Genomic DNA, 27,096 nt, shown 5'->3' with positions numbered 1-27,096 from the left:
TGTAAGAGCATGAGTGAGAGAAAGATCAGTCAGGTGCGTGTGGGAGAGAAAGATGAGTGTGGTATGTAAGAGACTACAGTGTGTGTAGGTGCGCGCGCGCCAGACTAATCATGGGCCCTAAGCAAGAAGAGCATGAGGACAGAACTTCAGCAGCCATTGCTGCTTCTGGTGAGTGCTATTGACCTACAAGGGAAAGGAGTAAGAGAATTGCAGGAGAGGGTAAGTAAAGGTGGCTTTAAGTTTCTCTCTCGATTGACTATTTTAATTATTGGGTGTTATGTGATGTGTCTGCTGTTTGAAATATTTTATTGGTGTTAGGAGACTTTTTAATAATTTTATAAGTTTTTAATGACTGGATGTTATTCTGTCACTTGTTTTGAAACATTTATTATTCTAGCTTTAGAATTATTTTATATTACTTGGGAAATGTATAAATAGAAATGTAGAGACAAAAATTGAACTGGAAACACCAAGAAGCCAGACTGACTGTATGCAGTGCAATAATGGAAAACAAACATTAACTTGATGGTCACTTTATTCTGTATTTGGTGATGGTCTGTGTGTTCTGCGTGTGACACCCAGGTAGGGTATTCTGCAAGCTTGTAGTTTCTGCGTAGGGATCTATAGCAGCTTGGCTTGTTCTGTTTTCCTCACAGGAGGTGTATTGCTGTTTAGGGCTTGGTTAAATATTTATAGTGTTGCCTTTTCATAGATAGGCTTGTTACCATTCCAGTTTGTCTCCATATTTGTAATTTGCGGTCTTTCTGTTCTTGAAGGTCGATTCTAAGTGTGTGACAGAGGCGAGGTATTTTACTAGCATGTAGGCATTTGTATCAATATTATTTGTGTTTTCTCGGTAGGACATGCACTGGTGGTATATTACTGTTTTTTCATAAGGAGGGCTGTTGTGCCTGGTAGGAGAGAGTGTTTATGTTGCTGTTACTGAGAGGACACCAGAAATATCTTTTTTTGTATGGTAAACTGAACGGGGAATGTCTTAGTTCTATTCTGCACCCATTTTCTTTTCTTTTTTTTGGGGGGGGTAGGGTGATTCCTATAGATACAGAGTATGTGTTTACATTTAGCTCTGTGGCAATCATGTGTTCAGTGCGTCACGCATGTGAGAACCATCTGTCAGGTGTGTCCGACAGAATAAAGGTTGAGGACCACTGTTTTAGCAAGTAAAAAGAAACCTTTATGAATTCTTAAAGTGCAGTTTTAAGTCTTCATGTGATATCAACTGTTAACAGCTGAGGCTGAGCTGGTTTTTAACTTTATCCCCTGGGAAATGGATGCAAACACCCTTCTCAACTTAGAACAAAATATGAAAAAGGTTTACACAGGAAATAGGAACTTCAACAAACCATGACATTTCAGTGAAAGAGCAAGTTCATCCTATACTAGAATTAAAGAGCACTCTCTCATAGTAATGATATTTGATGGGCAAGGTGCCCATTACATCTTGCAGAGTGATTATGGATTACAAGAAAAAAATGCATCATTTCGGTAGGCAATCACATTCATGACAACATACTATTGTTTTCCTCGCTTTAAGTACCACAATAGTATACACTTAAGTAGCCCCTTCTCAACAAATTCAATAAGCACAGAATTCCCATCAGGAAACATTACCTTTGGATATGCTGCTTAAAGCTTAGGGCACAACAGCATCTGCTACATGAAGTTTAGCTTAAGCAAAATAGTTTCTTTCCAAGGCCAAAAGTGTTTTCACAAAATTTAAAGACAAACCTGATACAGCACAATATCCTGTTGGCATTAAAGCAAGAGACTATTTCTTTATATACAAAAGGAGATCTTCTTACAACGCAATGGAAGAAATGGGGCAAACATCAAATCCAATACTGCAACATCAAATGCAAGCTACTTTATTTTTGGCCAAAAATCTAAAGTCTGTACATCATACTCACCTGAGAAAGACTCTTCATATGCAGTCTTCATGAGTTCTACCTTCTCTGAATGGCTGGTTTCCAGCTCCAGCCTATGATTCTCATGCGTACTATTTAGTTCATCAACCTGCAAATACAGCATGAATACTGCTTTGAAACTATTGAATCGGTTATTCTGAATCCATTATATATAATGAACTGCTCAACAATATCTTTTTTTTAAGTCATCTTGCATTTAAAATATTTTACAGCTATAGGCAATGGCACTTTATGACAAATTACAGATACATTATAACCAAAGTTAAGCAGCAGAAAAGTAGGTGCTGGGGAGGCTCCTATTATCAGAATTAACCAAAAATTGCAATTGTTAAGAAGTTTGATACACAGAACTCTCTCTTAATCCACAGCTACAAACCTTAGTCTGCAATTGTGTTTTATATTTCTCTGCTTCTTCAACAAACATAATCCGCAGTCTTTCACACTCTTCACTGTAAAATTGTTTAAGCTTTTCTTCCAGTTCTTCCAGCTCACTTTGGTGGTGGTCCTTCAGCTTCTGAATGACTCCTTCATAAGCGTTTTGCAAATCATTCTTTTCCTTCTCCAAGTTATCACATGCAGTCGAACTAATTACTGTAAAAAGATAGGACATGTAAATTAACCTTGAATAGTTTTATATTTCTGTTACTCACATTATTCACAACTAGTGAAATGAGTGTCATAAAGGGTAAAATGGAAACACTGTGCAGCATATTTACATAAATGAATGGCAACATCCAGAGTTTGAGCTCACCAACTACACTAGTACAGAATTCTAGTAGCTGTGTTGGTCCTGTAGAAAATTATTTTTTTTTTTTGTAAACCATGGTACCTTTATAAGGCAAACATAAGAATAATTCAACGATATAAGTATATAAACTTTACAAAGTCACAGGTAAAGGTCTGCGATCTTGAAAGCTTATATACATTGCCTTTTGCTTATTTTTACATTGGGCCACAAAAAAAAAGGTTATATATTAACTCACAAAACACAAAAGTGTACCTGCATGGGGAACACAGCCTTTTTAGGCCAACAGAGCCACAAACCCAGTAGCCCTTATGAACAGATTTATCCAATATTTTCTCACCGCAGGTTCAATTGCAGACCTCTCTTGATTCAGAAGTGCTGTAAACTCTGGGTCTTTTGCCTGCCTACTAGATCCTCAAAAGCAGCTATTAACACTGGGGGCACTACAAAACACCAATGAACCTAAGTAACATCACCAAAAAGATTTATACAGGAATTCAGACCTTAGACCAGGCTTATAATTCAGTTGCAATTAGTCTAGACATGCCTCATTGATTTTTCCTGTATCTGCCTTTTGTTAGCCCTGAAAGTACACTGTAATTCAATATTTTTTAAAATTGAAATTAAACATATAGCTAAAACAGTTAAAGCTGAACCCAATCCTCCACTCTATCCCCCTTAAATCCTGATTTATTTTACTTTGCTTGATCATCTTTACTTGCAATGATCAGATTTTCGTTCATAAAACTAGATTTACACTGAACAAAGTTAATATTTCATTAGTCTTTAATGAACCCCCTGCAACGTAGCTAAGGAGAAATCAGCCTCTGCTCAGTTAGAAGCTGATCAAGAATTAGGAAACAAAAGCACATTCCACCATGTAAAGCTGACTAATAAGTCTTTTAGTACATTTCAAATGTATGAAAGAAAAATATACTGCAGACACTGCAAGTTCTTAATTTTAATTAGATATATTTCATATAAAAAGGCTTATCTCTAAAACATTCTTCACAGTCCTAGTTCTTTCTCTGTTTGAATTACAGACATCTAAAACATGAACCATGTTTCAATAGACTTTTGTAGCCCTTACCACAGAATCGTGGGAGACCAAGGGCTCCCAACTATGAAAAACAAACAGGCCGATACAGTAAGGAGCGGTAGGAAGAGCTGCGTTAGTGCCGGGCACACCCGCGGTTGCCACACGCACAGCCCAGCTCACCTACCGCTCGATACTGTATGTAAATAGCTTGCAAATGCAAGCTGCTTCTAAGAAGCGTCCGTGAAGCGTTAGGCCCGCGCAACCCGTTTTACTGTATAGAGCGCTATACAGTATCCTGGGTGCGCTGGCCTAACGCTTCACGGACACGCTGGTATCTGTCATTTCAAATGACATTTGAAATGACAGATACCAGGAAGTGGACGGTTCTCAGACGCTCGGGATTGCCAGTCCTCTCTCCCCTCCTCCCGAAGCAAGCAACGAAAGCGGAAAAAATCGAAAAGCGAAAAAAAAAAAGTAGCAAGAGAGAGAGGACGGGCAATCCTACGCTCGGGATTGCCCGTCCTCTCTCCCCTCCTCCCAAAGCAAAGCGCGAAAAGCAGCCTTGCTTTGGGATGAGGGGGAGAGAGGACTGGCAGTGTAAAGCAACAAAGCGACTTAGTTTTTTTGCAGCCCCCCTCCGGAGACTGACATCGAAGACGACCGCGGCTCCCCTGCCTCCAGCTGCCCGCGAAGATGGACGCCTGCATGGGCGAAAGCGGCCCCTGTGCGTGCAATTGGGCCGCTCAAGACGTGATGTCACATGCCGTGACACCAAACGTCGTGACGTCACGCCTTGAGCGGCTCAATTGCACGCACAAGGGCCGCTTTCGCCCGTGCAGGCGTCCATCTTCGCGGGCAGCTGGAGGCAGGGGAGCCGCAGTCGTCTTCGCCGATGTCCGTCTCCGGAGGGGGGCTGCAAAAAAACTAAGTTGCTTTGTTGCTTTACACTGCCAGTCCTCTCTCCCCTCCTCCCGAAGCAAGGCTGCTTTTCGTGCCTCTAATGCAGGGGTAAGGGTAGGCGGTAAGTTAGCAGGTTAAACGTGCGGCAAAATGGCAGGGTAAAAAAGCGATAGTCGGGGTGCGCGTTACTGTATGGGAGGGAATAGCTAATTCGATCATTTACATGTAATATACATGCTGCGGGTGGAAGGGGTTACCCGGTGATTTAAAGACGCGGTAAGAGTAGGTTAAAAGGGATAGTGTATCGTGGGTTGGACTAACGTGGCCGAAAAGTGGGTAGAAAGTGTATTGACCTGCTAGTAATTAAAAACAAATCTCCTGAACAGTCCATTATATTCCAAGCTTCACTCAATTCTGTACAAAAAAAAAATGTTAGAAGTGTGCTGTTGAATTATATTTATCTAGAAGATTTCATTTCTAGGACTAAAGTGTTGCAAAACAAGAATAAGATTTAACTCACTCAGTTAAAGGCCCTCCAAAGCAAGTTAGATATGCAGTAAGAGCCACTGAATTATTATTTGATATCAGGCAGATAAATAAACGTCATGGGTTCTAGATGTCCTATCATGGTATTTATATATAAATGTTTTAAATTAAATTGTGTGAGAGTTCTGGAGGGTTTTGGTTAACCAAATATTTTGGATATTTATTCCATTTCTAAATTAAGGGTAAAATGTATGTTACCCTACTGAAAAGTGATGGCATTCTTACAACTACAATATGGGGGCAAGCCATACATTTAAGAATGGAAAAACTGGAATTCTTTAAACATTTTTGCCTTGTACTTTTGTTCTACCATCAAAAGCATCAGGATTCCTTCTGGCCCAACAGTTTGTGTTCCTGCTTCTCTAGGCTTCTAGTTCAGTTGAAATCAGTCCATCAGCAAATGGTACCATGACCCTTCATTTGCTACTATTCATTTATTTGACTGATCACAATTTTAAACAAAATAGTCAAAGTGATGTACATTTATAAGCATAAGATAATTTACCTAAGTAAATAAAATGCATAAAAAGTCAAATCTGCTAAAGTTGAACAAAATAAAAATTTGTAAATTATATAGATGCAAAATTGAGTGAAAATAAAACTAATAAAACAATATATATAGGTCAGTCAACATTCATTCTTACAAGGAGTAATTCATAGTCTCGACCTAGGAGACGGCACATGTAAGCTTGGAGATTCTACAGCATAGAGCAGGGGTCGGGAACCTTTATGGCTGAGAGAGCCATGAACGCCACATATTTTAAAATGTAATTCCGTGAGAGCCATACAAGACCTACCAAATTAATTTACTACAACCCCCTACTCTCCTGACGCCCCCCCCCCCCCAAAGACCTGCCAAAAGTCCCTGGTGATCCAGCGGGGGTCCAGGGCTCGCAGACAAATCTTTAATAAAAAAGTAAAAATCTAACAAAAACCCCCACCCTCCTGACACCCCCCAAGACCTCCAAAATTAATTTACTACAATCCCCCACCCTCCTGCCCCCCCCCCCAAGACCTGCCAAAAGTCCCTGGTAGTCTAGCGGGGGTCCAGGGCTCGCAGACAAATCTTTAATAAAAAAGTAAAAATCTAACAAAACCCTCCACCCTCCTGACGCCACCCAAGACCTCCAAAATTAATTTACTACAACCCCCCCCCCCCCCCAAGACCTGCCAAAAGTCCCTGGTGGTCCAGCGGGGGTCCAGGAGTGGTCCGGGAGCGATCTCCTGGTCTTGGGCTGTCGGCTGCCAGTAGTCAAAATAGCGCCGACGGCCCTTTGCCCTCACTATGTCACTGGGGTCGACCAATGGCGGTGGTAGCCCCTGTGACATAGTGAGGGCAAAGGGCCGTCGACGCCATTTTGATTACTGGCAGCCGACGGCCCTTTGCCCTTACTATGTCACAGGGGCTACCGCCGCCATTGGTCGACCCCAGTGACATAGTGAGGGCAAAGGGCCGTCGGCGCCATTTTGACTACTGGCAGCCGACAGCCCAAGACCAGGAGATCGCTGCTGGACCCCCGCTGGACCTCCAGGGACTTTTGGCAGGTCTTGGGGGGGGGGGGGTCAGGAGGGTGGGGGGTTGTAGTAAATTAATTTTTGAGGTCTTGGGGGGCGTCAGGAGGGTGGGGGGTTTTGTTAAGATTTTTACTTTTTTATTAAAGATTTGTCTGCGAGCCAGATGCAGCCATCAAAAGAGCCACATCTGGCTCGCGAGCCATAGGTTCCCTACCCCTGGCATAGAGGTTGAATATTTATGCAAGCATTTTTCAATTTTTAATTTTATTTTACAAAACAATGTACAGACATAATGAATTGTGATTTTCAAAAGAGTTACTTTAAGAGCCTACTGGTTTACAATAAACATACTATCTGGAACAATCTGTATAAGTGTCATTTGTTATCCACACAAGTCTGCTGACTTTAGGGGTCAAATGCTTTTGCAAGCCACTGTATATTGGATCCTTTTCAGTTCAGCTTTCACCCTGGTTACAGCACAGAAACCTTCCTGCTTATAACTCTGGATCTGTTCAGATGCTGCTTTGAGATATCCATTAGGTGTGTGAATTTTATTGGACATATCCTCCACATGGATGCATAAATCAAAACAAACTCTAGTTAGTTAGAAATTGTAGTAATCTCAGGAAATGTATTCAGATAGTTTGAATGCTTATCTAACCAATAACAAAAAGGTAAAAATTGGCAAACATCTGTCTTGTATCCTATCTGGTAACAGCCCTGTCCTTTTAACATGTACCTGCTTGCTGGTCTGTACTAACAAATTTGAGTGGGCTACAGGCCATAACAGTGATATTCAGTTCTGTGTGTTAATTACAACAGTGGCAGAGGCAGTGGATATTTGCACACGTTCATGAATGGATGCATTCTAATTGGCTTTCGCTTAATATTGAACAAATCAAAGCTGATTTTAAGTAGACTTTCACTAGATGATATTCTCCCATCCTTTCAGTTTGAGGAGTGGGTGATTATGTCTCACCATAAGGGGTGCCATTGGAACCCGATCTGAGACAACAGATAAGGTACTTATTGCGACTGTCCTTAAGTCATTAAGTTGCAAGTATTGTGGGGGTCCAAAACCATCTGTCCATTAGTGATTTTCAAGCCATATTGCAGTCTTTAGTCCTAAGTTAGATTATTGTAATTTATTTTATTTTTATTTATTTATTTTGAGTTTTTCTATACCGGCATTCGCGATGGGAATCGCATCATGCCGGTTTACAATTAACAAGGTGTGACAAACTAATATAATAAACATTAACAGGTGCTAAAAGAGAAAGTAGCAGTTACAATAAAACAGGGACATAATACAACTTGGTACGGTGAAGAGGCAGTAGAAGTTTAACAGAGTAAAAAGTCAGCCAATTTAAGGCTGACTTTTTAATTCACTTTATTGTTAGTACGCCAGCAATCATCTTAATGTGTTTACAAGCAGTTCAAAATGTCACAAGGATGATAATGGGCTCTAGATTATTTTACCACATCACTCCTGTTTTGGGCTCACTGCATTGGCTTAGTTTAGTAGATCCAATTCAACATTATAATATATCATTATTTGAGTGACTATACTTTTGTGTGTTTAACATTTCTAAACTGCAAGGAGCATTGAGATTAATGGGTTGAAAGCTGCTGAACATCCCTTTAGTTTGGCAAGTATGCCTGGCAGAGATGAGAAAAAGGACATTCTTTGTAACAACTTAAGAAATAAGACTTGCCATACTGGGTCAGACCAATGGTCCATCAAACCCAATATCCTGTTTACAAAAGTGGCCAAAGTCAGGTCACAAGTACCTGGCAGGATCCCAGGTAGATAGGTTCCAACTTTCCCTTAATTGCTAATGGACTTTTCCTCCAGGAGCTTGTCAAACTTTTTTTTTTTTTTTTTATAGCTACACTAATAGCTTTCACCACATCCTCTGGCAATGAATTCTAGAGCTTAATTATGTGTTGAGAAATATATTTTTTTACTCAGTTTTAAATTTATTTCCAGTAACTTCATTGTGTCCCCCCTGGTCTTTGCACTTTTCAAAAGAGTAACCTGATTAATGTTTACTTGTTCCAGTCCACTCATTTTACAGATTTCTATCATCTCCCCTCAGCAGTCTTCTCCAAGCTGAAGAGTCCCAACCTCTTTAGCCTCTCTTTATAGGGAATTGTTCCATCACCCTTCTCAAACCTTTTCTAATTCTGCTATACATTTCTTGAAAATTGAACGCAATACTCAAGATGAGGTCACACCATGAAGTGATATAGAGGCATTACAATATTCTCTGATTTATTCTCCATTCCTTTCTTAATAATCCCTAGCATTCTATTTGCTTTCTTAGCTGCTGCTGCACACAGAGCAGAAGATTTCAACATATTTTCAATGACACCTAGATCCTCTTCCTGAGTGGTGAAAATGTGGAACCTTGCATTTTGTAGCTATAATTTGGGTTACACTTCCCTAAGGGCATCACTTTGCACTTGTCTACATTAAATTTCGTTTTCCATTTGCATGACCAGTCTCCCAGTTTTGCAATGTTCTCTTGTAATTTCTCAACGTTCTCTTGCAATTTAACAACTTTGAATAATTTTGTATCAGCAAATTTGATGACCTCACTTGTTCCCATTTCCAGGTCATTTATAAATATATTAAAAAGCATTGGTCCCAGAACAGATCCCTGGGGCGCTCCACTATCACCTTTTTCCATTCGGAAAATTTACCATTTAGCCCGGTTTTCTATATTTTAACCAGTTTGCAATCCACAATAGGTCACTGCCCCTATCCCATGACTTTCTAATTTCCTAAGAAGTTTCTCATGAGGGACTTTGTCAAATGCTTTTTGGAAATCCAGATACACTATATCATCGGACTCACCTTTATCCACGTGTTTATGCCCTCAAAAAAATGTTGCTAATTTGTAAGGAAAGATTTCTCTTGGCTAAATCCATATTGGCTTTGTCCCATTAAACTATGCTTATCTATATGTTCAGCAATTTTGTTCTTTATGACAGTTCCCTTCCACTTTGCCTGGCACACTCACTGCTCTGCAATTTCCTGGATCACCCCTTGATCCCTTTTTAAAAATTGACATTATATTGGAAACTTTCCAGTCTTCAGGTACCATAGATTATGGTATTCATAGTTTACAAAATTTCCAATAGCAGGTCCACAATTTCAGTTCAGTTCTTTGAGCACTCTGGGATGTATACCATCTGGTCCAGGTGATTTGGTAATCTTTAGTTTGTCAATTTGCCCTAGTACATCTTGCAGATTCACTGATATTTGTTTCAGTCCCTCTGAATCAACACCTTTGAATATCATTTGTGGCATGGGTATATCTCTTACATCTTTCTTAGTGAATATTGAACCAAATAATTTTAGTCTCTCTGCTAGGGCTTTTTCATCCTTATGTGCTCCTTCTACCCCGTGATTACCTAATGGTCCAACTGACTCCCTTCACAGGCTTTTTACTTCAAACGTACCTGAAAACGTTTTTATGAGTTTTTGCTTCCACAGCAAGCTTCCTTTCAAGTTCTCTTTGCCTTTCTTATCAATACTTTGCATCTGATTTGACAGTGCTTATAGGTTGCTTCCTGTTTTCTTCATTTGTATCCCTTTTCCATTTCTTGAAGGATGTTTTTAGATATAGCCTCTTTTACCTCACCTTCTAACCATGCTGGTAATCTTTTAGCCTTCTTTCCACCTTTTCTAATGCATGGAATACATCTGTACTGGGCTTCCAAGATAGTATTTTTAAACATCCATGCCTGAGCTAAACTCAACCTTTGCAGTTGCTCCTGTTTTTTCCTAACCATTTTTCTCATTTTCTCAGTCATCTTTTTGAAAATTAAATGCTGTTGCAGTAGGTTTTTTTTGTACTCCCTCCAGTTAAGTTAAATTTGATAATGTTGTGATCACTATTGCCAAGTGGCTCCAGCACTGTTACCTCTTGCACCAAACCCTGTGTTTCACTAAGGTCTAAAATAGTTTCCCCTCTTGTTAATTCTTGTAGCAGCTGCTCCATGAAGCAGTCATGTATTTCATCTAGGAACTTTACTTCTCTAGAATGTCCTGATGTAATATTCACCCAGTCAATGTAGCTGGACCAGTTAAGTGGAACAATCTGATGAGAGTGAAACCATTCAGTGTTGACTAACTTTTGGAAAACAAGTGAAAATTTTATTTTAAATAGGTATTTGATACTATGGACCATAAATATAGACAGACTGCACTTTAAGGAGGTTTTATTTAAAGAGGAGATATTTGTTCATGTTTTTATAATTTTGTGTTTGGTTATTCATAAATATGTCTATTTGATATATGTTTTTAAATTTTACTAGTTATGTTGACTTATAACCCAAATACTTTGGATTGTGAGGGCTATGAAAACTGTTTTAAATTAAATATTTGAAGCAAAAAAACCTGTGGTGTTAGTTTTGCTGCTAGATGACTGAGGGGAAAAAAAGGTGGTCAGAGAAGACAAGGAAATATCAAAAAGTATGCCTCTGTCTGAGGAGGGTACTGGGTGTCATAACCACACCAGAAACGTTTTTGATAGCAATGAATGGGATCACTCTGAAACTGGAAGACAACTCAGATTGACAAACTTATCACCAGGATCAGACACAAAATCCGGGGCTTGGTTTGTGTCCTACTTTCACAATGTCCTTCAGTTCCTCACAACCAGCTGCCACTGTAACAACTTATTTACTGGAGTTTATTACTCTGCATTCTTTCAAATTGTTCAAGGTAGATTACAACAAAGTTAAACAAATATAGTTTAGAACATTCAAAACTTCAAACAAATCACACCATCAAAATACAAGATAAAAAGCATAAAACTGGATAATCGAGAAAAACACATTTAAAAGCTTCCCTAAACAAATACATTTTTAGCACTTTTCTAAAGCTTTTATAATCTCAGATTACAGAATAGTATTTCTTTGGAAGTCTTAGTGCAATGTGAGAAAAGGCTCGTTTGGAAATTTGCTCTAAGGCCTGGACCTTACCATAAGTCGGGGTCCAGGTGTTGGGACCTGGCCTGGTTCCGGGCCGATGTCCCGGCACAGTCTTCATGCCAGACCACGGCATCATGCATGGGCATCAGGAGCGGGCATTGCCATCCGATACCAGACGCATCAGGTAAGTGATTTTTGCTGGGGGGTGAGTTTGGCCGAGAATCTGGGGTAGCGCTCAGGCTTAGGAAATGGCCCCTGATTTGGGCCTCATCCTATGCCCTACGCGAGACTCCAGCTTCGGACCTGGGTCTAGGCTGAGGCGCAGCAGTCGTGCTCTGGCACAGGCCATGGCCCCTGCTTTGGGCCTCGGCGAGGCCTAGACACGAAGCATTCCTTTCAAATTAATGCAACGAATAAGGTTACCTTCATTTAGGAGCCCAATTTTGTTTCGGGACCCTCAAATGAAACCAATTGCCCTGATTTGTTGCATTTTTTAAATTTATTTGAAACAAAGGCACATCCAGGGGTGGATTGGCCTATCGGGGGATCGGGCATCGCACGGTGGGCCGATCGCTCCAGTCACGTGGTCTGCCGTGCACGGCGATGACAGAGCCATGCTCGGCAGACCACGTGATGTGTCCTGGGTCGCGAATACCTGGGCCGGTCAGACATCGTGAATCCGCCGCTGGGCACATCCCTAACCCTTAAACCATACACCTCCAAATAGTATTTTCAACTATTTCCACAAGATATTTAAATGACAATTTAGAGGATTCTATTCATGCTACTCTAATATTGCATATATTAATCAGTGCAGAAAATAACAAGCATGCTATACTGCTGAGACAAGCCATATATTTAAAGCAAGAGTAAATTTACAAGATAAACTATCACAGGGAAGACCAAGGTAACATCCCATGAAGGAGCACTTTCCTGGAACCAGATTACTGTATGAATGACTATGATCAGAATTAAAGGAAAATTTAGCACAAGCAGGAACTTAAGATGTTTGACTGTTTGAATAAGGATTTACAAGCAAAAAAAAAAACCAACCCTGTGTTTCTCAGTCTTCTCTCTTAAACCATAAAATTATACTGTCCGTTATCTTCTGATTTATCAACACACTGCTCCCACCTTTTTCACATTATAGTTGTATGCCTTATGATTTACTTATATTTTGTATGTCATCTTTTGCTCTATTCTGTGTAGAGGAAGAGTGAGCATTAGCTCCCATAAGCTAAAGTATCACTGTTAACCTTTATTTCTCTGCAGTTTAGGGGGCCTACCAGCATTTGATACCTCAAAAATCTTTTGTAACTGGCTTTTGTTTTTAAAAGACAATTTTCAAGAAGTATAATCATTGTGATGTATTATATATATATACATATATATACATACATATACATACATATACACACTCCAGAGAGTGCTGGATCCACGTAAACACAGTCCAAAATTCAAAAAGGTTTTAAATCCAAGAATGTGTATAGCAGTGACAGGACTGGCAAGTTACAGTACATCCAATATTAAACAAACATAAGTGCTAATTTACCATTTCCCTCCAATGCCCCTTAAAAAATCATCCATGATCAAGAAGCATTAACCAAGGTACTCAAATTTTATGAACGCTATATTGCTAAGAGAGCCTGGCGAAAAACCCCATCCCCAGCTCACGCAGCTGCCTACAAATCTTCTCTTCACTCATACATACTCATACTTTGTTTTTTGTTCAATGTAAAACTTCTTTTATTCTGTTCTATGTAAACCGCTATTTGTAGCGATAGTTACTGTTCTTTGTGAACCGGGGTGATATGTATATTATACAGGAACCTCCGGTATATAAATTAATTTAAATAAATAAATAAATACAGACAATCCACGCTAAAAGCAAAGCGAGACTACCATTCCACCAAAATACATGACTACCAATTCAATTCCAATGCTCTTCTCTTATGTCACTGAACTAACCACCTCTCCCCCCCTCCTTCCACTGAAGAAAATGCCAGCACTAAATGCGAGGAGCTTGCCATGTTTTTTAGAAACAAAATCACTAATGTCCTCCAATGTTTCCCTGGTAATCCCTCCCCAGTCAACTCCCTCCCCAAAAACTCAAGCGCTAACCTTGAGTCCCTTGAACTCACCTCTCCTAAACAGATCGAACGAATCCTCCAAAAGGCTAAACCCGCCACACATTCATCCGATATAATCCCCACTAAGACTCTTCTTTCCATCCCCGCCATTTCAAAACTCCTGGCTGACATAATAAACTGCTCCCTCTCACATGGCAAAGTACCCGACCCCCTTAAACATGCAATAGTCAAACCCCTCCTAAAAAAAAACCTAACCTCGACCCCAGTATCCCAGCTATCGCCCTATTTTTAACTTGCCTTTCATAGCAAAAATAATGGAGAAAATACCCAGCTTACCGAATTCCTTGAAGAGCACAAGACCCTTCACCCGGCTCAATTTGGCTTTCGTAATGCCCGTAACACTGAAAGCCTCCTTCTTACCCTTTCTGACACTATACTCAAGGTGATTGGACCATGGTCAATCATACATACTGGCCCTACTTGATATATCTGCTGCCTTTCACACCAATCATACCATACTCCTCACCTGCTTAGCAGAAATCGGTGTCACAGGTTCTGCGCTGCAATGGTTCTCTTATCTCGACAACAGAAATGACACCGTAAAAATAGCCAATTGTGAATCATCCCACATTCCCCTCTCTCAGGGCATCCCGCAGGGCTCCTCCCTCTCTTCCACACTCTTCAATATCTCTCTCCTCCCCCTCTGTTATCTCCTCTCTGATCTTGGCCTAAAGTTCTTCATGTATGCTGACGAAGTTCAAATCCTCATCCCGCTTCAAGAATCCCTCCCCAAAACATTACAGTTTTGGGATTCTTGCCTTATTCTTGCCTAGACTCCATATCCTGTCTAATTCCGCCTTAAGATGCATACCTTGTTATCTATTATCTTGTTAATTCTGATTCATTAAGTATTTATCCCCAATTAGAAACTTGTTAATTTCAGATTTATTAAGTACTTATTTCCCGTTCAAAAGGATTATTTATATATTTAACTATGTTGAATTTTGCCTTTTTGTTATTGTTTGCACCGGGCAAGTCCTTAGCCTTGGTTTGGCACCGGGTAAGTTCTTAGCCTTAAGCAGTTTCTTGTCTCTCACATTGTTCCATGTTATGCTCTTACGCAAAGTTTTGTTCTCTGTAAACTGGTGTGATTTGTAATTTTGTACAGGAATATCGGTATATAAAAGTAAAAAATAAATAAATTTCAATTAACACTCTCCTCTCAAACCTACATCTCGCTTTAAATGTAACAAAAACGGAGCTCCTCACAATCTCCAATCCCCCAGCTCGCTCGCTCCCTGCCTTAAGCAACACCAACCCTCCACCTGATACATTCACCTGCAACGTGAGAGATCTCGGTGTCTATCTTGACCAACATTTAAATTTCAAATCTCACATCCACAATACCATAAAAACAGGCTTCTTCAAATTGCACATCCTAAAGAAACTTAAACCCCTGCTATATTCCCAAGACCTCCGCACAGTCCTAAACTGGACTATTGCAATTCTTTATTTCTGGGCCTCCCTCTCTCCACTATCAAACCCCTCCAACTTTTACAGAATGCCATGGCCAGAATCCTAACAAACGCACATAGATCGGATCACATTACCCCATCCTAAAAGACCTCCACTGGTAACCCATAACCTCACGCAAAAAATACAAAACACTCACCATTCTCCACAATTTATTGTCAATCAAAATCACACTTGGCTCGAGAATGCACCTCTTTTCTGATCATCTACCCGCCCCTCCAGATCCAACCTTGCTGGTACCCTATACACCACCTCCCTAAAAACTGCACACCACACCTCAACCAGAGAAAGGGCTTTCTCTATTGCCGACCCTTCCCTATGGAACACCCTGCCCACGGCCCTCCGTCTAGAACCTAACCTGTCTAAATTTAAAAAAGGGCTCAAAACCTGGCTCTTTACATTAGCATATCCAGCTGTTGACCAAACAGCTTGCACTTTAACCCTGCAGCTCACCCTTTCCCCCCTCCTCCTCTGCCTCTCCTTTTCCTTATTAGAAAAGGAATGATGAATAAAACGGAAAATGTCATAATGCCTCTGTATCGCTCCATGGTGAGACTGCACCTTGAATACTGTGTACAATTCTGGTCGCCGCATCTCAAAAAAGATATAATTGCGATGGAGAAGGTACAGAGAAGGGCTACCAAAATGATAAAGGGAATGGAACAACTCCCCTATGAGGAAAGACTAAAGAGGTTAGGACTTTTCAGCTTGGAGAAGAGACGACTGAGGGGGGAAATGATAGAGGTGTTTAAAATCATGAGAGGTCTAGAACGGGTAGATGTGAATCGGTTATTTACTCTTTCGGATAGTAGAAAGACTAGGGGGCACTCCATGAAGTTAGCATGGGACACATTTAAAACTAATCGGAGAAAGTTCTTTTTTACTCAACGCACAATTAAACTCTGGAATTTGTTGCCAGAGAATGTGGTTCGTGCAGTTAGTATAGCTGTGTTTAAAAAAGGATTGGATAAGTTCTTGGAGGAGAAGTCCATTAACTGCTATTAAGTTCACTTAGAGAATAGCCACTGCCATTAGCAATGGTTACATGGAATAGACAGTTTTTGGGTACTTGCCAGGTTCTTGTGGCCTGGATTGGCCACTGTTGGAAACAGGATGCTGGGCTTGATGGACCCTTGGTCTGACCCAGTATGGCATTTTCTTATGTTCTTTCTTCATCCCAAGCAAAGACTCCAAAATATAGTACTTCTCCCCCTTAAGCAATGATGCCTAAATTCTGTTATAAGTTTTCCCCTCACCCTCTTTTAAGCCTACCCTACCATTCCCCCCTCCCCTACCCCCACCTCTCCCTCTCACTGCCATCTCTGGTCTGGTACCTACCAGCCCACCTGTATATTTTGTCTATTGTTAATTTATTTTCTTCATATGTTCCTATCAAATTTCTCTTTCTCTATCCTTCCTACTGCTGTCCCCTCGCCTCCATTACTGGTCCCCCTTCCCTGTTTATTGTATTTCTCTCTTTTGTTATTTTGTTACAATGTAAACTGGCATGATGTTCCGACGAAAGTCGGTCTATAAAAAACAAAAATAAAAAAAATCACAACAGATTAAAATCAAGCCTGCCAACAATGTCATGTCTGCTAGAGATGTGAATCGTGTCATCGATCGTCTTAACGATCGATTTCGGCTGGGAGGGGGAGGGAATAGTATTGTCGCCATTTGGGTTTTTAAAATATCGTGAAAATCGTTAAAATCGTGACCCGGCACACTAAAACACCCTAAAACCCACCCCGACCCTTTAAAATAAATCCCCCACCCTCCCGAACCCCCCCAAAATGCCTTAAATTACCTGGGGGTCCAGCGGGGGTCCGGAACGACCTCCTGCAATCGAATCGTGTTGTCTTCAGCCGGCGCCATTTTGCGCCACCATTTTGCAAAATGGCGGCGCAAAATGGCGCCGGCCGTAGACACGATTCGACTGCAGGAGGTCGTTCCGGACCCCCGCTGGACTTTTGGCAAGTCTTGTGGGGGTCAGGAGGCCCCCCCAAGCTGGCCAAAAGTCCCTGGGGTCCAGCGGGGATCCGGGAGCGATCTCCTGCCGCGAATCGTTTTTCCATACGGAAAATGGCGCCGGCAGGAGATCAACTGCAGGAGGTCGTTCCGGACCTCCGCTGGACTTTTGGCAAGTCTTGTGGGGGTCAGGAGGCCCCCCCCAAGCTGGCCAAAAGTCCCTGGGGGTCCGGGAGCGATCTGCTGCCACGAATCGATTTTCCGCACGAAAATCGATTTTATGCATATCCATTATGGAAATCCTCAAAACCCAAATGGTTTCTACAACCCTGCTCTTTATTCTCGCCAACTAGTCATTGTGGTGTCCAAGCACTCCTCCACTCAACAGCCAAAACATCAGTGGCTTCCACCAACATAAAAACTAATTAGCTTGCTCTTGAGTGAATGACAAAAGGTAGAACTTTAAATGATTAATCTAACTGCAGACCAATATTACTGACTGGTTGCAACTCTTGGCCATTGGCAGCAAACTTTGCTGGCAGGAAATACAAATGCTTTTTACACACATTTTCCATCAGGAACATGCAAATTGAACAGCGTGTCTATATCTGTGACCAGCCCTATTCTGTGATTTTTGTATTTATATCCCTTTTCCATTTCTGACAGCAACATTACATTTTTTTTTTTAACAAGCCAAGTTATTCTGATTTTGAAATAAAATGAGTTAAAAAGTACTCCCCATCAATAAACTTTAGGACTAGTTTGGAATAGCTTGCAATACTTTTCTCTTTTTCCTACTACATAAGACCTTAAATATTTAATATCTTATCTTCCCAATATCCTCCAGAGATCGCAAAGTAATCTGATTTAAGATAGTACATCTGACCTTTCAACTGTGAAAGAAGATAAATGAGAACAGGATTTCTGGGATCAAAAGTAGTCTTGCATAGCCTGAAGGCCACTAGCACCTTCACTAATAGTTCTTATTGCCAATCCATAGGAGTTAGAAGATATCAATAGATAGCTTACAGTGCTAATCTTTTCAAACTTATGAGAAACTGCAAATACCTTAAATTAATGACAAAGGTTCAAAATATCTGTGGCTTAATGTAAAATATCTAGTATGATCAGTGAAGTTTTAAACTGCCAGCAATGCTTGTAAGGACAATGCTACATATCAAACAAGTTAAAATACTTAACTTTTTTTCAGAAACACTTGTGTTCATCCTTCATTCACTGGTGATTCAAATTACTAAACAGCCGTTTACTTAGAACATTATGTATTGGGCTTTTAGCATTAAATCTTAGCTGCCAGACCTTAGACCATTCCCCAAGCTTCGCCAGAACCCTTCTCACATTTTCCATACCTTCTTGGCTGTCCACGCTGTTACAGATTTTGGTATAATCGGCAAAAAGACAAGTCTTTCCTGATAATCCTATTATGTCGCTCACAAAATTGTTGAAGAACCAGCCTTGAGGCACACAGCTAGTAACACCCCCCTTCAAAGAAAACCACATTTACCGCTAGCCTTTGTCGCCTCCCACTCAGCCAGTTTCTAACCCAGTCATCACTCCATACCAAAGGCGCGCAATTTATTTATAAGCCTTTGGTGTGAAACCATGTCAAAGGACCTTGCTATGTCTATTGCTCTCCCTTGATCCAACTCTCTGGTCACCCAATCAAAGAAATTTATCAGACTCACCTGACAAGATTTACCTCTGGTAAAGTCATGCTGCCTCAGATTTTGCAATCCATTGGATGCCAAAAGCTGCACTATTCTCTGTTTTAGCACAGATTCCATTAGTTTGCTCACCAGACTAACTGGCCTGTTCCCAGCCTCTTCCTTACTTCCACTGGTCTCTAGTTTTCTGGATCCCTTTTTAAAAGTTGCTGTTACACTGGCAATCTTCCAGTCCTCTGATATCACAGATGATTTTAATGATAGTTTACAAATTACTAACAGATCCACACATTCATTTTTCATTTCTTTCAGCACTCTGGGATGTAGACCATCTAGTCCAGGTGATTTGCTACTCTTTAGTTTGTCAAGTTTGCCCTACATCTTCCAGGTTCACTGAGATTTGTTTCAGTTCCTCTCAATCACCACCTTTAACTATCGTTTCTGGCATGGATATCTGTCTTACATCTTCCTCAGTAAAGAATGACGTAAAGAATTCATTTAGAGTCTCTGTTATGACCTTGTTATCCTTAAGAATCTTTTATGTCTTGATCTTGTAATGATCCAACTTTTTACTGTGAAATAACAGAAAGTTTTTATTATGAGTTTTTGCTTCCACAGCAAGTGTCTTTTCAAATTATCTTTGCCTTCCTTATGAATACTTTGCATCTCACTTGCCAGTACTTATGTTTCCTGTTTTCTTCATTTGGATCCCTTTTCCATTTCTTGAAAGATGTTTTTAGCTATTATCTCTCCCTCTCACCTCTCCTTTAGCCATACTGTTAGTAGTTTAGCCTTCTTTACACCTTCTCTAATGCATGAAATACATCTGGTCTGGGTTTCCAAGATAGTATTTTTAAACAAAATCCATGCTTGATGTAAAGCTTTGCAACTGCTCCTTTCAGTTTTTCCTAACCAACCATTTTCCTCATTTTATCAGTCACCTATTTGAAAGTTAAATGTCACTATAATTTTTTTTTTTAATGTCCTCCTTCCAGTTAAGTCAAATTTGATCATTACTGCCAAGTGGCTCCAATAGCAACCTCACACCAAATCTTGTGTTCCACTAAGAACTAGGTCTAAAAAGATTTCCCCTTTGGTCATACCAGCTAATACATGAAGCAGTTTTTCTTCATCTAGGAACTTTACCTCTACCATATTCTGATGTGACATTAACCCAATCAATACTGGAGTAACTGAAATCACTCATTACTAGTGTGCTGCTGATTTGTTAATTTACCTAAATTCTTTTAGCAGTTCATTGTTAGTCTCCTCATTCTGGCCAGGTGGACTGTAGTACACTCCCACTATTTTATTCCCCTTTTCACTTGGAATTTCTATCAATAAAGATTCAACATTGCATTTTATGTCCTGCAGAACTTTAATCCTGTTTGACTCGATGCCCTCTAATATATAGTGCTACTCTTAACCAATTTGATCCATCCCTTTATTTCAATATAATTTGTATATTGCTATCAGTGGTTACCCTCCTTCCACCAGGTCTCAGATGCCAATCATGTGTCTCCATTCAGTGCTATAGACTAACTGGTAAGTTTTTAATTGCCGGTGTGTGCAAATACTGAGAGATATGCAGGTGGCCGGGCCCGTGGGCGCGCCAAGTGCATTTTAGAAACAGCCCGGCCATGCGCGTACCTCCCGGTATGCACAAAATTGCCAGTCCAGGGGGGCCATCTAGGACAGCATCATTTTGCACTATCCTGATGACTTGCGCACTGGCAAAAGGTTGGCATGCGCAACTTACTTCTACTCAGAGGAGGAAGTTAGTTAAAACAAAAAAAAGGATAGCTAGGGTAGATTTAGAGGGGTAGAAGGGAAAGGGAGGAAGGTTAGGTAGGGAAGTTCACTCTCAATCCGCTCCTTAACTGGAGCGGACTGGGAGGGAACTAGGCAAAGGCCTGATTGCAACGCAGGACGTTTTACAAAATTACTCCCCCCTCCCCCACGTGCTCGAGTGGGCACCACTCGCACATGCATGCGCAGATAGAAAATGAGGTGTGCATGTGCGTGCGGGCATTGTATTATAAAACATGAGCATGGCAACACGTTATAAAAATCGGGTCTAAAAATCCAAACTCTTTAAAAAAAAAAAAAAAAAAAAGACTTCTAGCATTTGTATACAGAGAGTTCAAAGTATGGATTTTGATCTACTAATCTGCTTATCAGTTGACAGGGTTATTTGGGAATCTTTCTGCTCTGTCTGTTCTTTAGTTAAATGCACCAGTCCCACTTTAATATTAATTGCACCCTCTCTACTGGGATGCCTTGATTTCGCTGTTCTTCTAATATACTTTACAGATAGATAATTCCAAACCATATGCTCCTGTGAGCGACTGTCTGTTATACCTTATCTAGTTTGAAAACTATGCTCTTTTTAGGTTTGTTTTTTTTTTTTTTTTAAAGATTAATGCCAGCAGCTTGGTTCCATTGGTTTAGATGGACCCCATCCTGTTGGGAAAGGTTCCCCCTTCTTGAAAATGATGCCCAGTTCTTAAGTCTAAAAACCCTCTTTCCCTGCACTGTTGTCTCATCCATATACCGTGACTCTGGAACTTTGTCTGCCTTTGGAGTCCTGCACGCGGCATGGGGAGCATTTCTAAGAACGCTACCTTGGAGGTTCTGCATTTCAACTACCTAAAATCAGTTTGCAAAACTTCCCTCCTGCACTTTTCTATATCAATGGTACTCCCATGTACCAAGATAGCCAGCTCCTCCTCAGCACTATCTAAAACCCTATCTACATGACACATGAGGTCTACCACCTTTGCACCAGGCAGGCAAGTTACCAAGCGATACTCATGTCCCCTAGCCACCCAGCTATTTACATTCCTAATAACTGAATCTATAACAGCCATCCTAACCCTTCCCTTCCTGGGTACATGCCCCTAGAGACATTCTCAGTGTGAGAGAAAACTACAACTTGAGGGCAGGTCCTAGCTACAGGATTGCTTCATGCTTCACCAAGGTAATTCTCCTTCCAGGTGACCTTTCTCCTCCAAAGCAGCACAGGGATTGCCAGATTGGAGGTGCGACTGCTCTAGGTCTCTGAAGGTTTCCTCTTATTTCTCTTTCTCTCAGCTTCTCCAGATTTGCCACACTAGCTTCCAGGGATCTTCACACAAATGTTAAGCTTTCAAGAAGAACGGGCAGGTCTTCATTATGAATCAACACTCACTGTAGAAACAAAAGGTTCTCTCTTCAAGATTCCATATCCTCCAGAGTCGTAAGGACCATTTACTATGGATTTCGGTTCAATTACTTCTCTCTCCACAAAGTTGTAAACTTTTGCTGCAAAATTCTGAAACATCCAGAAGCTACATATACCTGAAGACTGGAATATGGCCAATGCAATACCAATTTTTAAAAAGGGCTCCAGGACAATGAGACACTACAGACCGGAGAGCCCAACATGTGGTGCCAAGCAAAATGGAAAAATCTATTCTTAAAATCACTAGTTATATAAACAAACATGTCTTAGTGGGGAACAATCAACATGATTTTAGCAAAAGGAAGTCTTACCTTACAATCTTTTTTATTATTTAAACATAAAAACATGAAGATAAATATGAGCCTGTTGATATATGATGATTTGGATTTTCAGAAAGCATTTGACAAAATGCCCCATGAGATGCATCAGGAAATTAAAAACCTCATGGGTTCGGAGGCAATGTTATTAGAGGCCTACATTTTCAGTTTTTGATTTTATTTTACCCAGGAATATATTGGTGCTTACAGAACAAGAATAAAATGGGACAGGTAAATATGTTTATCACAAGAACACTGATCGGTTCTGGGGAATGGTAATTAGTGAAAAGAAAAGAGAGTGGGACTAAATTGCCAGTTTTCTAAATGGAGGAGGATTATTAGCGGAGTATCACGAGGACCTGTACTGGAACCTGTACTGTTTAATATTTGTAAGTGATCTGGAAAAAAAATGACAAATTTGCAGTTGGCAAAATTATTCAATTTTTGAAGACAGCAGAGGATTGTAGGGGGACCTTAAGAGACTAGGAACTGGGCATTTGAATGGAAGATGAAATTAAATTATGGAAAAGCGCAAAGTGACCTTATGAGACTAGGAACTGGGCATTTGAATGGAAGATGAAATTAAATTATGGAAAAGCGCAAAGTGATGCACATAGGGAAAAATAATCCTAACTACAGGCACACAATGCTAGGTTCTGTATTGGGAGACACTACCCAGAAAAAGGACCGTATAGTCACTGAACAAAGCATTGCAAACATTAGCTCAATGTGAGGCAGCAGTTAAAATAAATAGATGCAATATTAGGAATGATTTCAAACAAAAAAAAATCTTTCATCTAATGATAAACACTGCAATTGCACCTTGAGTATTGTGTGCAAGTCAAGTTGCCCCATCTCAAAAAAGACAGCAGAAAAGATAAAAGCAAAGGAATGGCTCTTTGATGAGAGACTATGAAGGCTAGAGATCTTCAGCCTGGTAAAGAGACGGCCAAGAGGGAACATAAGAGTTTATAAAATGATTGCAGTGCAATAGGTAAATAAAAGGATCATTATTTACATTTCAATTATTAATACAAGGGTACATATCCTAAAACCAGCAAGTCAAAAGTACTTTTTCCACTCAGCACACAATCAAGCTGTGGAATCTGTTACCAGACGGTGTTAGCAGAGATCCTAACAAGCTGCTGGAGGAAAAAAAATCCATACAACATTGGCAGCTACATGGACTAGGGAAAATCTTTACTATCCCTATTAGTATTAAAAAACAGATCTGTGACTTGCCTTCACCCCCATAGAAAGAACCAACATTTGAGACAAACAGAAGGGGGAAGAGAGATAGTGGAGACACCCTTGGAAACAACTAAGTCCTTAAGAGAAACAAAAAAAGCTTGCTGGGCAGACTGGATGGACCGTTTGGAATTTTTCTGCCTTCATTACTATGTTAGTTGCAAGAAAAATAAAATGATAAAACTTTATTCTGTCTCTATAAGTGTGAAACAAAATAGAGGGTTAAAAATGATCACATAATTAAATAAATGAAATCATCCATCTTTTCAGCTCAAAGCAGTATACCATCTCGCAATTATTTAATTACACAAAATCATCATATATACTCAACATCAATTACACCAAATATAATTAAAACAAATTCATCCATAAATCATTTAAGGTAGTGTTTTCCAACCTTTTCAAGCCCAAGGCACATATTAACCAAGATTTTGAGAAGCATACCAATCCTCCCTGGAGCAAGCAATGCAGACATGGAGAGGACTTGAATAACCACAAGAATAGTTGGGGAAGCACTGAAAGCTCCAGTCTCTCTTCCAAATTTTAAAACAAAGGGAAAGAGAGGGTGGAGAGAGACAAACTTGTATAATGCTGCCAACCAACTTGGTTAATTACCTTGGCTGCTATATGTAGCTGCTAGAGGTCCTCCATGGCTGCTGCTCCCAACAGTCAGAGTGAGTCACATCCAGTGCTATGTTCATGCTCTCCCCATCTCTTTCAACATGGGGAAGATGAGAAGGTGCTGTATGCACTATGGGTGCCGAACGAAGTGGGGCCTGGCTATCTATGCCCTCCTTACTGTCCATTTAATCACCACACAAAAAGGCTCATGCTATAGGCTACATGAATCACATGTTCCAAAAAGGAGCTCCTATATCTTTAAGAACCACCATTGGCGACTGCTGTGACTGAAATGCTGAGAGGAGATCCCAGGTGCTGGTCTGGATCTAAGCATTAGGCAGTGGTGGCTTTTCTATGGCACATATGATCAGATCTTAAGGCACACTGATTTAAGGTTCCTAGCAACTAATAGAGTTCCAGATACATAGCCTTAGTGACTAATGATATGAACAGTAACTTGGTAAGAAAAAATGCTTTCCTTAAACAAAACCAAAAAAGTTCTAAACTCATGAAACATTCCCTCTAAATTGATTTCCTTTGGTGAGGAGCTCCAGAAAACTGGAGTTGCACAAACAAGATCTAGCCCTCATTTTATACTCCTTAGCACCTTATCTGCAAAGTATTGAGGGGCTTGATCATGCAGTACCTTGAATGTTAAATAGTTCATGTTAACCTGCATTCTAAACACAATAGGAAGTCAGTGCAATTCAGATAAGGTTACCTTTTTGTGGATACCAAAACCTGCAACAGAATACACACTTTAGAAATTGCAGAAAATATTAGATCTCTAGTGAAGCTTGAGGAATTTACTAGTCTGGTAGCTAAAATTTAACACTAAAAAATATTCCAACATGATGCATACAGGTTGTAAAAATCCAAGGGAATGATACAGTATAGGGGGTGAAGCTCTGTGCACAAAACAAGGGCAGGGTCTGGGGTGATATCTGATGATCTTACGTCAACTGCAAAAGCCAGGAGAATTCTTGGATACATAGGGAGAGGAAAAGCCAGGAGGAAAAAGGAGACAATATTGCCTGGGGAGATCTCATTTGAAATGACTATATACAATTATGGAGACCACTCCTTCAAAAGCTAGTTTGTCCCAGAGGGCAGCTACTAAAATGGTCAGTCTTTATGATAAAGCACGTGGGAGCAGACAAAGATCTGAACATGTATATCCTGGGAGAAAGGAGACCTGATAAAGACATGTCAATACCTTCAGAGATTAAAAGGCACAGGAGACAAGTCTCTTTCAATGGAAAGGTGGCTTTGGAATAGGGGGTCATGGGATGAAGGTGAAATATAGGTAAAAATGATGAGTAACCTAAGAAGATATTCTTTTGTGAAGGTGGACAATGCATGGAATGGCCTCCTGGTGGAGATAGAATACTGCTCCTTCAAGAATGATCTAACAGAACCAAACACAATGGAGTCACAGTAATATAATGGACACTGCAGAACTGTATTGAGTTTAAAACTGCAATTGTTCAAGCCACAGGACATTGTTTGCCCAGATGAAATTAGCTAACAAGCTTATCCATGTAAGTAGCATATTCTGAAGTTGTTGTCTCTGCCAGCACGGGTCTACTGACATATGAACTATGCATGAATATGCCTGCTAAAAAGAAAACAGATTCTAAACCAAACAATCCTATACCAATAGACTGTGGGATATCCAATCACACTGCCAGTTCTTGGATCCAGTGCATTCATGTGAGAGACCCTCTGAAAGTCTTAAAAAAAAAAAAAAAAAAAAAAAAAGAAAGAGTAAGACAAGAAGGCAAGACTCTGTTTTCAACTTGATGGGCCCCTGTCCATTGCTGCCTGACACATACTGGATCCTGACTTCAAACTTCCTGAAAATCCATTTGTAAGAGTCTGGTCTGCTACCCCTGGACTTTTCAGACACTCTTTGGACTACACGGAAGCTGGGAATCTGCCTCTTGTCCAAGCTGTGGTTATAGCAGACTCCCTGCGTGTTAGCAGCTCCTGAGACCAGCCCTTGGGACAGAAAGCTTGGACTGCTTCAAAGAGACTGCCCAGATGTTTGCATACTCCGGAAATGCACACATAAGAGCAGGCTAGCTTGCTCTCTTTTGCTGGATATTCAAATGATAGTAAAGTTAATTTGGCATGGAGTGTTATAGTGCATTCAGACTATATGATTTTTACATGTAAAACTACAAATCTAAATCTATATCTGTGCTAGCAATGCCACAATAAACCTCTTTAAAGCACAAATGTGAAGAAATCTAGTTTCTAAGGTTCTAGGTTTGTTATATCTGAAATTAATTTCAGGTAACTAAGCACATCTTTCATACATGTCTGAGTTTAATAAAACATGGGAGAAGCACAGAATCTCTGAAGGAGAGGAGGCAATTGTAAAGCTAAGCAGGTGGTGTGGATAGGCAGACAATGGACCAAGTGGCCTATCTGCTATATTTCTATGCTTTTATACAATTAAACTAATCAAATAAGCCCAAGGATAAAAACTAATAATTTTGATTCCAGAACTACAAACCCTTGACAGAAAAATTTCAGCTAATGGATCACTTCAACTATCACTGGCATAGAAAGATTTAAGAACGTAAAAGACCTATGAAAAGAATCATGATCATAGGTGTAATTTGGCAGGAGCATGGGAGGGTGAAGGAGGCAGCGATACCCCTCAAAAACTCTGGATGCTGCTGAACCGGTACCCTGAAACAGTTTAGAACCGGTACCCTGAAACCGTTTAGAAGGGGTAGCTGCGTGCTACCCCTTCTAAACTAAACAAGCA

At 40.4% G+C, this 27,096-nt stretch overlaps 1 protein-coding gene across 2 annotated transcripts in view; it reads right to left on the bottom strand.

Moving 5' to 3' along the window:
* The window catches only part of MTUS1 (microtubule associated scaffold protein 1), a 204,265-nt gene that overhangs the window by 45,479 nt on the left and 131,690 nt on the right, over window positions 1-27,096 (bottom strand). For both annotated transcript variants that reach the window (XM_029587065.1, XM_029587059.1), the window contains exons 4-5: window positions 2,323-2,537; window positions 1,929-2,034 (exon numbers count right to left, since the gene is read on the bottom strand). In XM_029587065.1, the coding sequence (XP_029442925.1) occupies window positions 1,929-2,034; window positions 2,323-2,537 (321 nt within the window). The remainder of the gene's footprint in view (window positions 1-1,928; window positions 2,035-2,322; window positions 2,538-27,096) is intronic.

This window comes from Rhinatrema bivittatum, chromosome 1, assembly GCF_901001135.1.
Source record: "Rhinatrema bivittatum chromosome 1, aRhiBiv1.1, whole genome shotgun sequence".
In the NCBI taxonomy this organism is placed as follows: domain Eukaryota; kingdom Metazoa; phylum Chordata; class Amphibia; order Gymnophiona; family Rhinatrematidae; genus Rhinatrema; species Rhinatrema bivittatum.
This window is presented reverse-complemented; position numbering and strand designations above follow the sequence as displayed.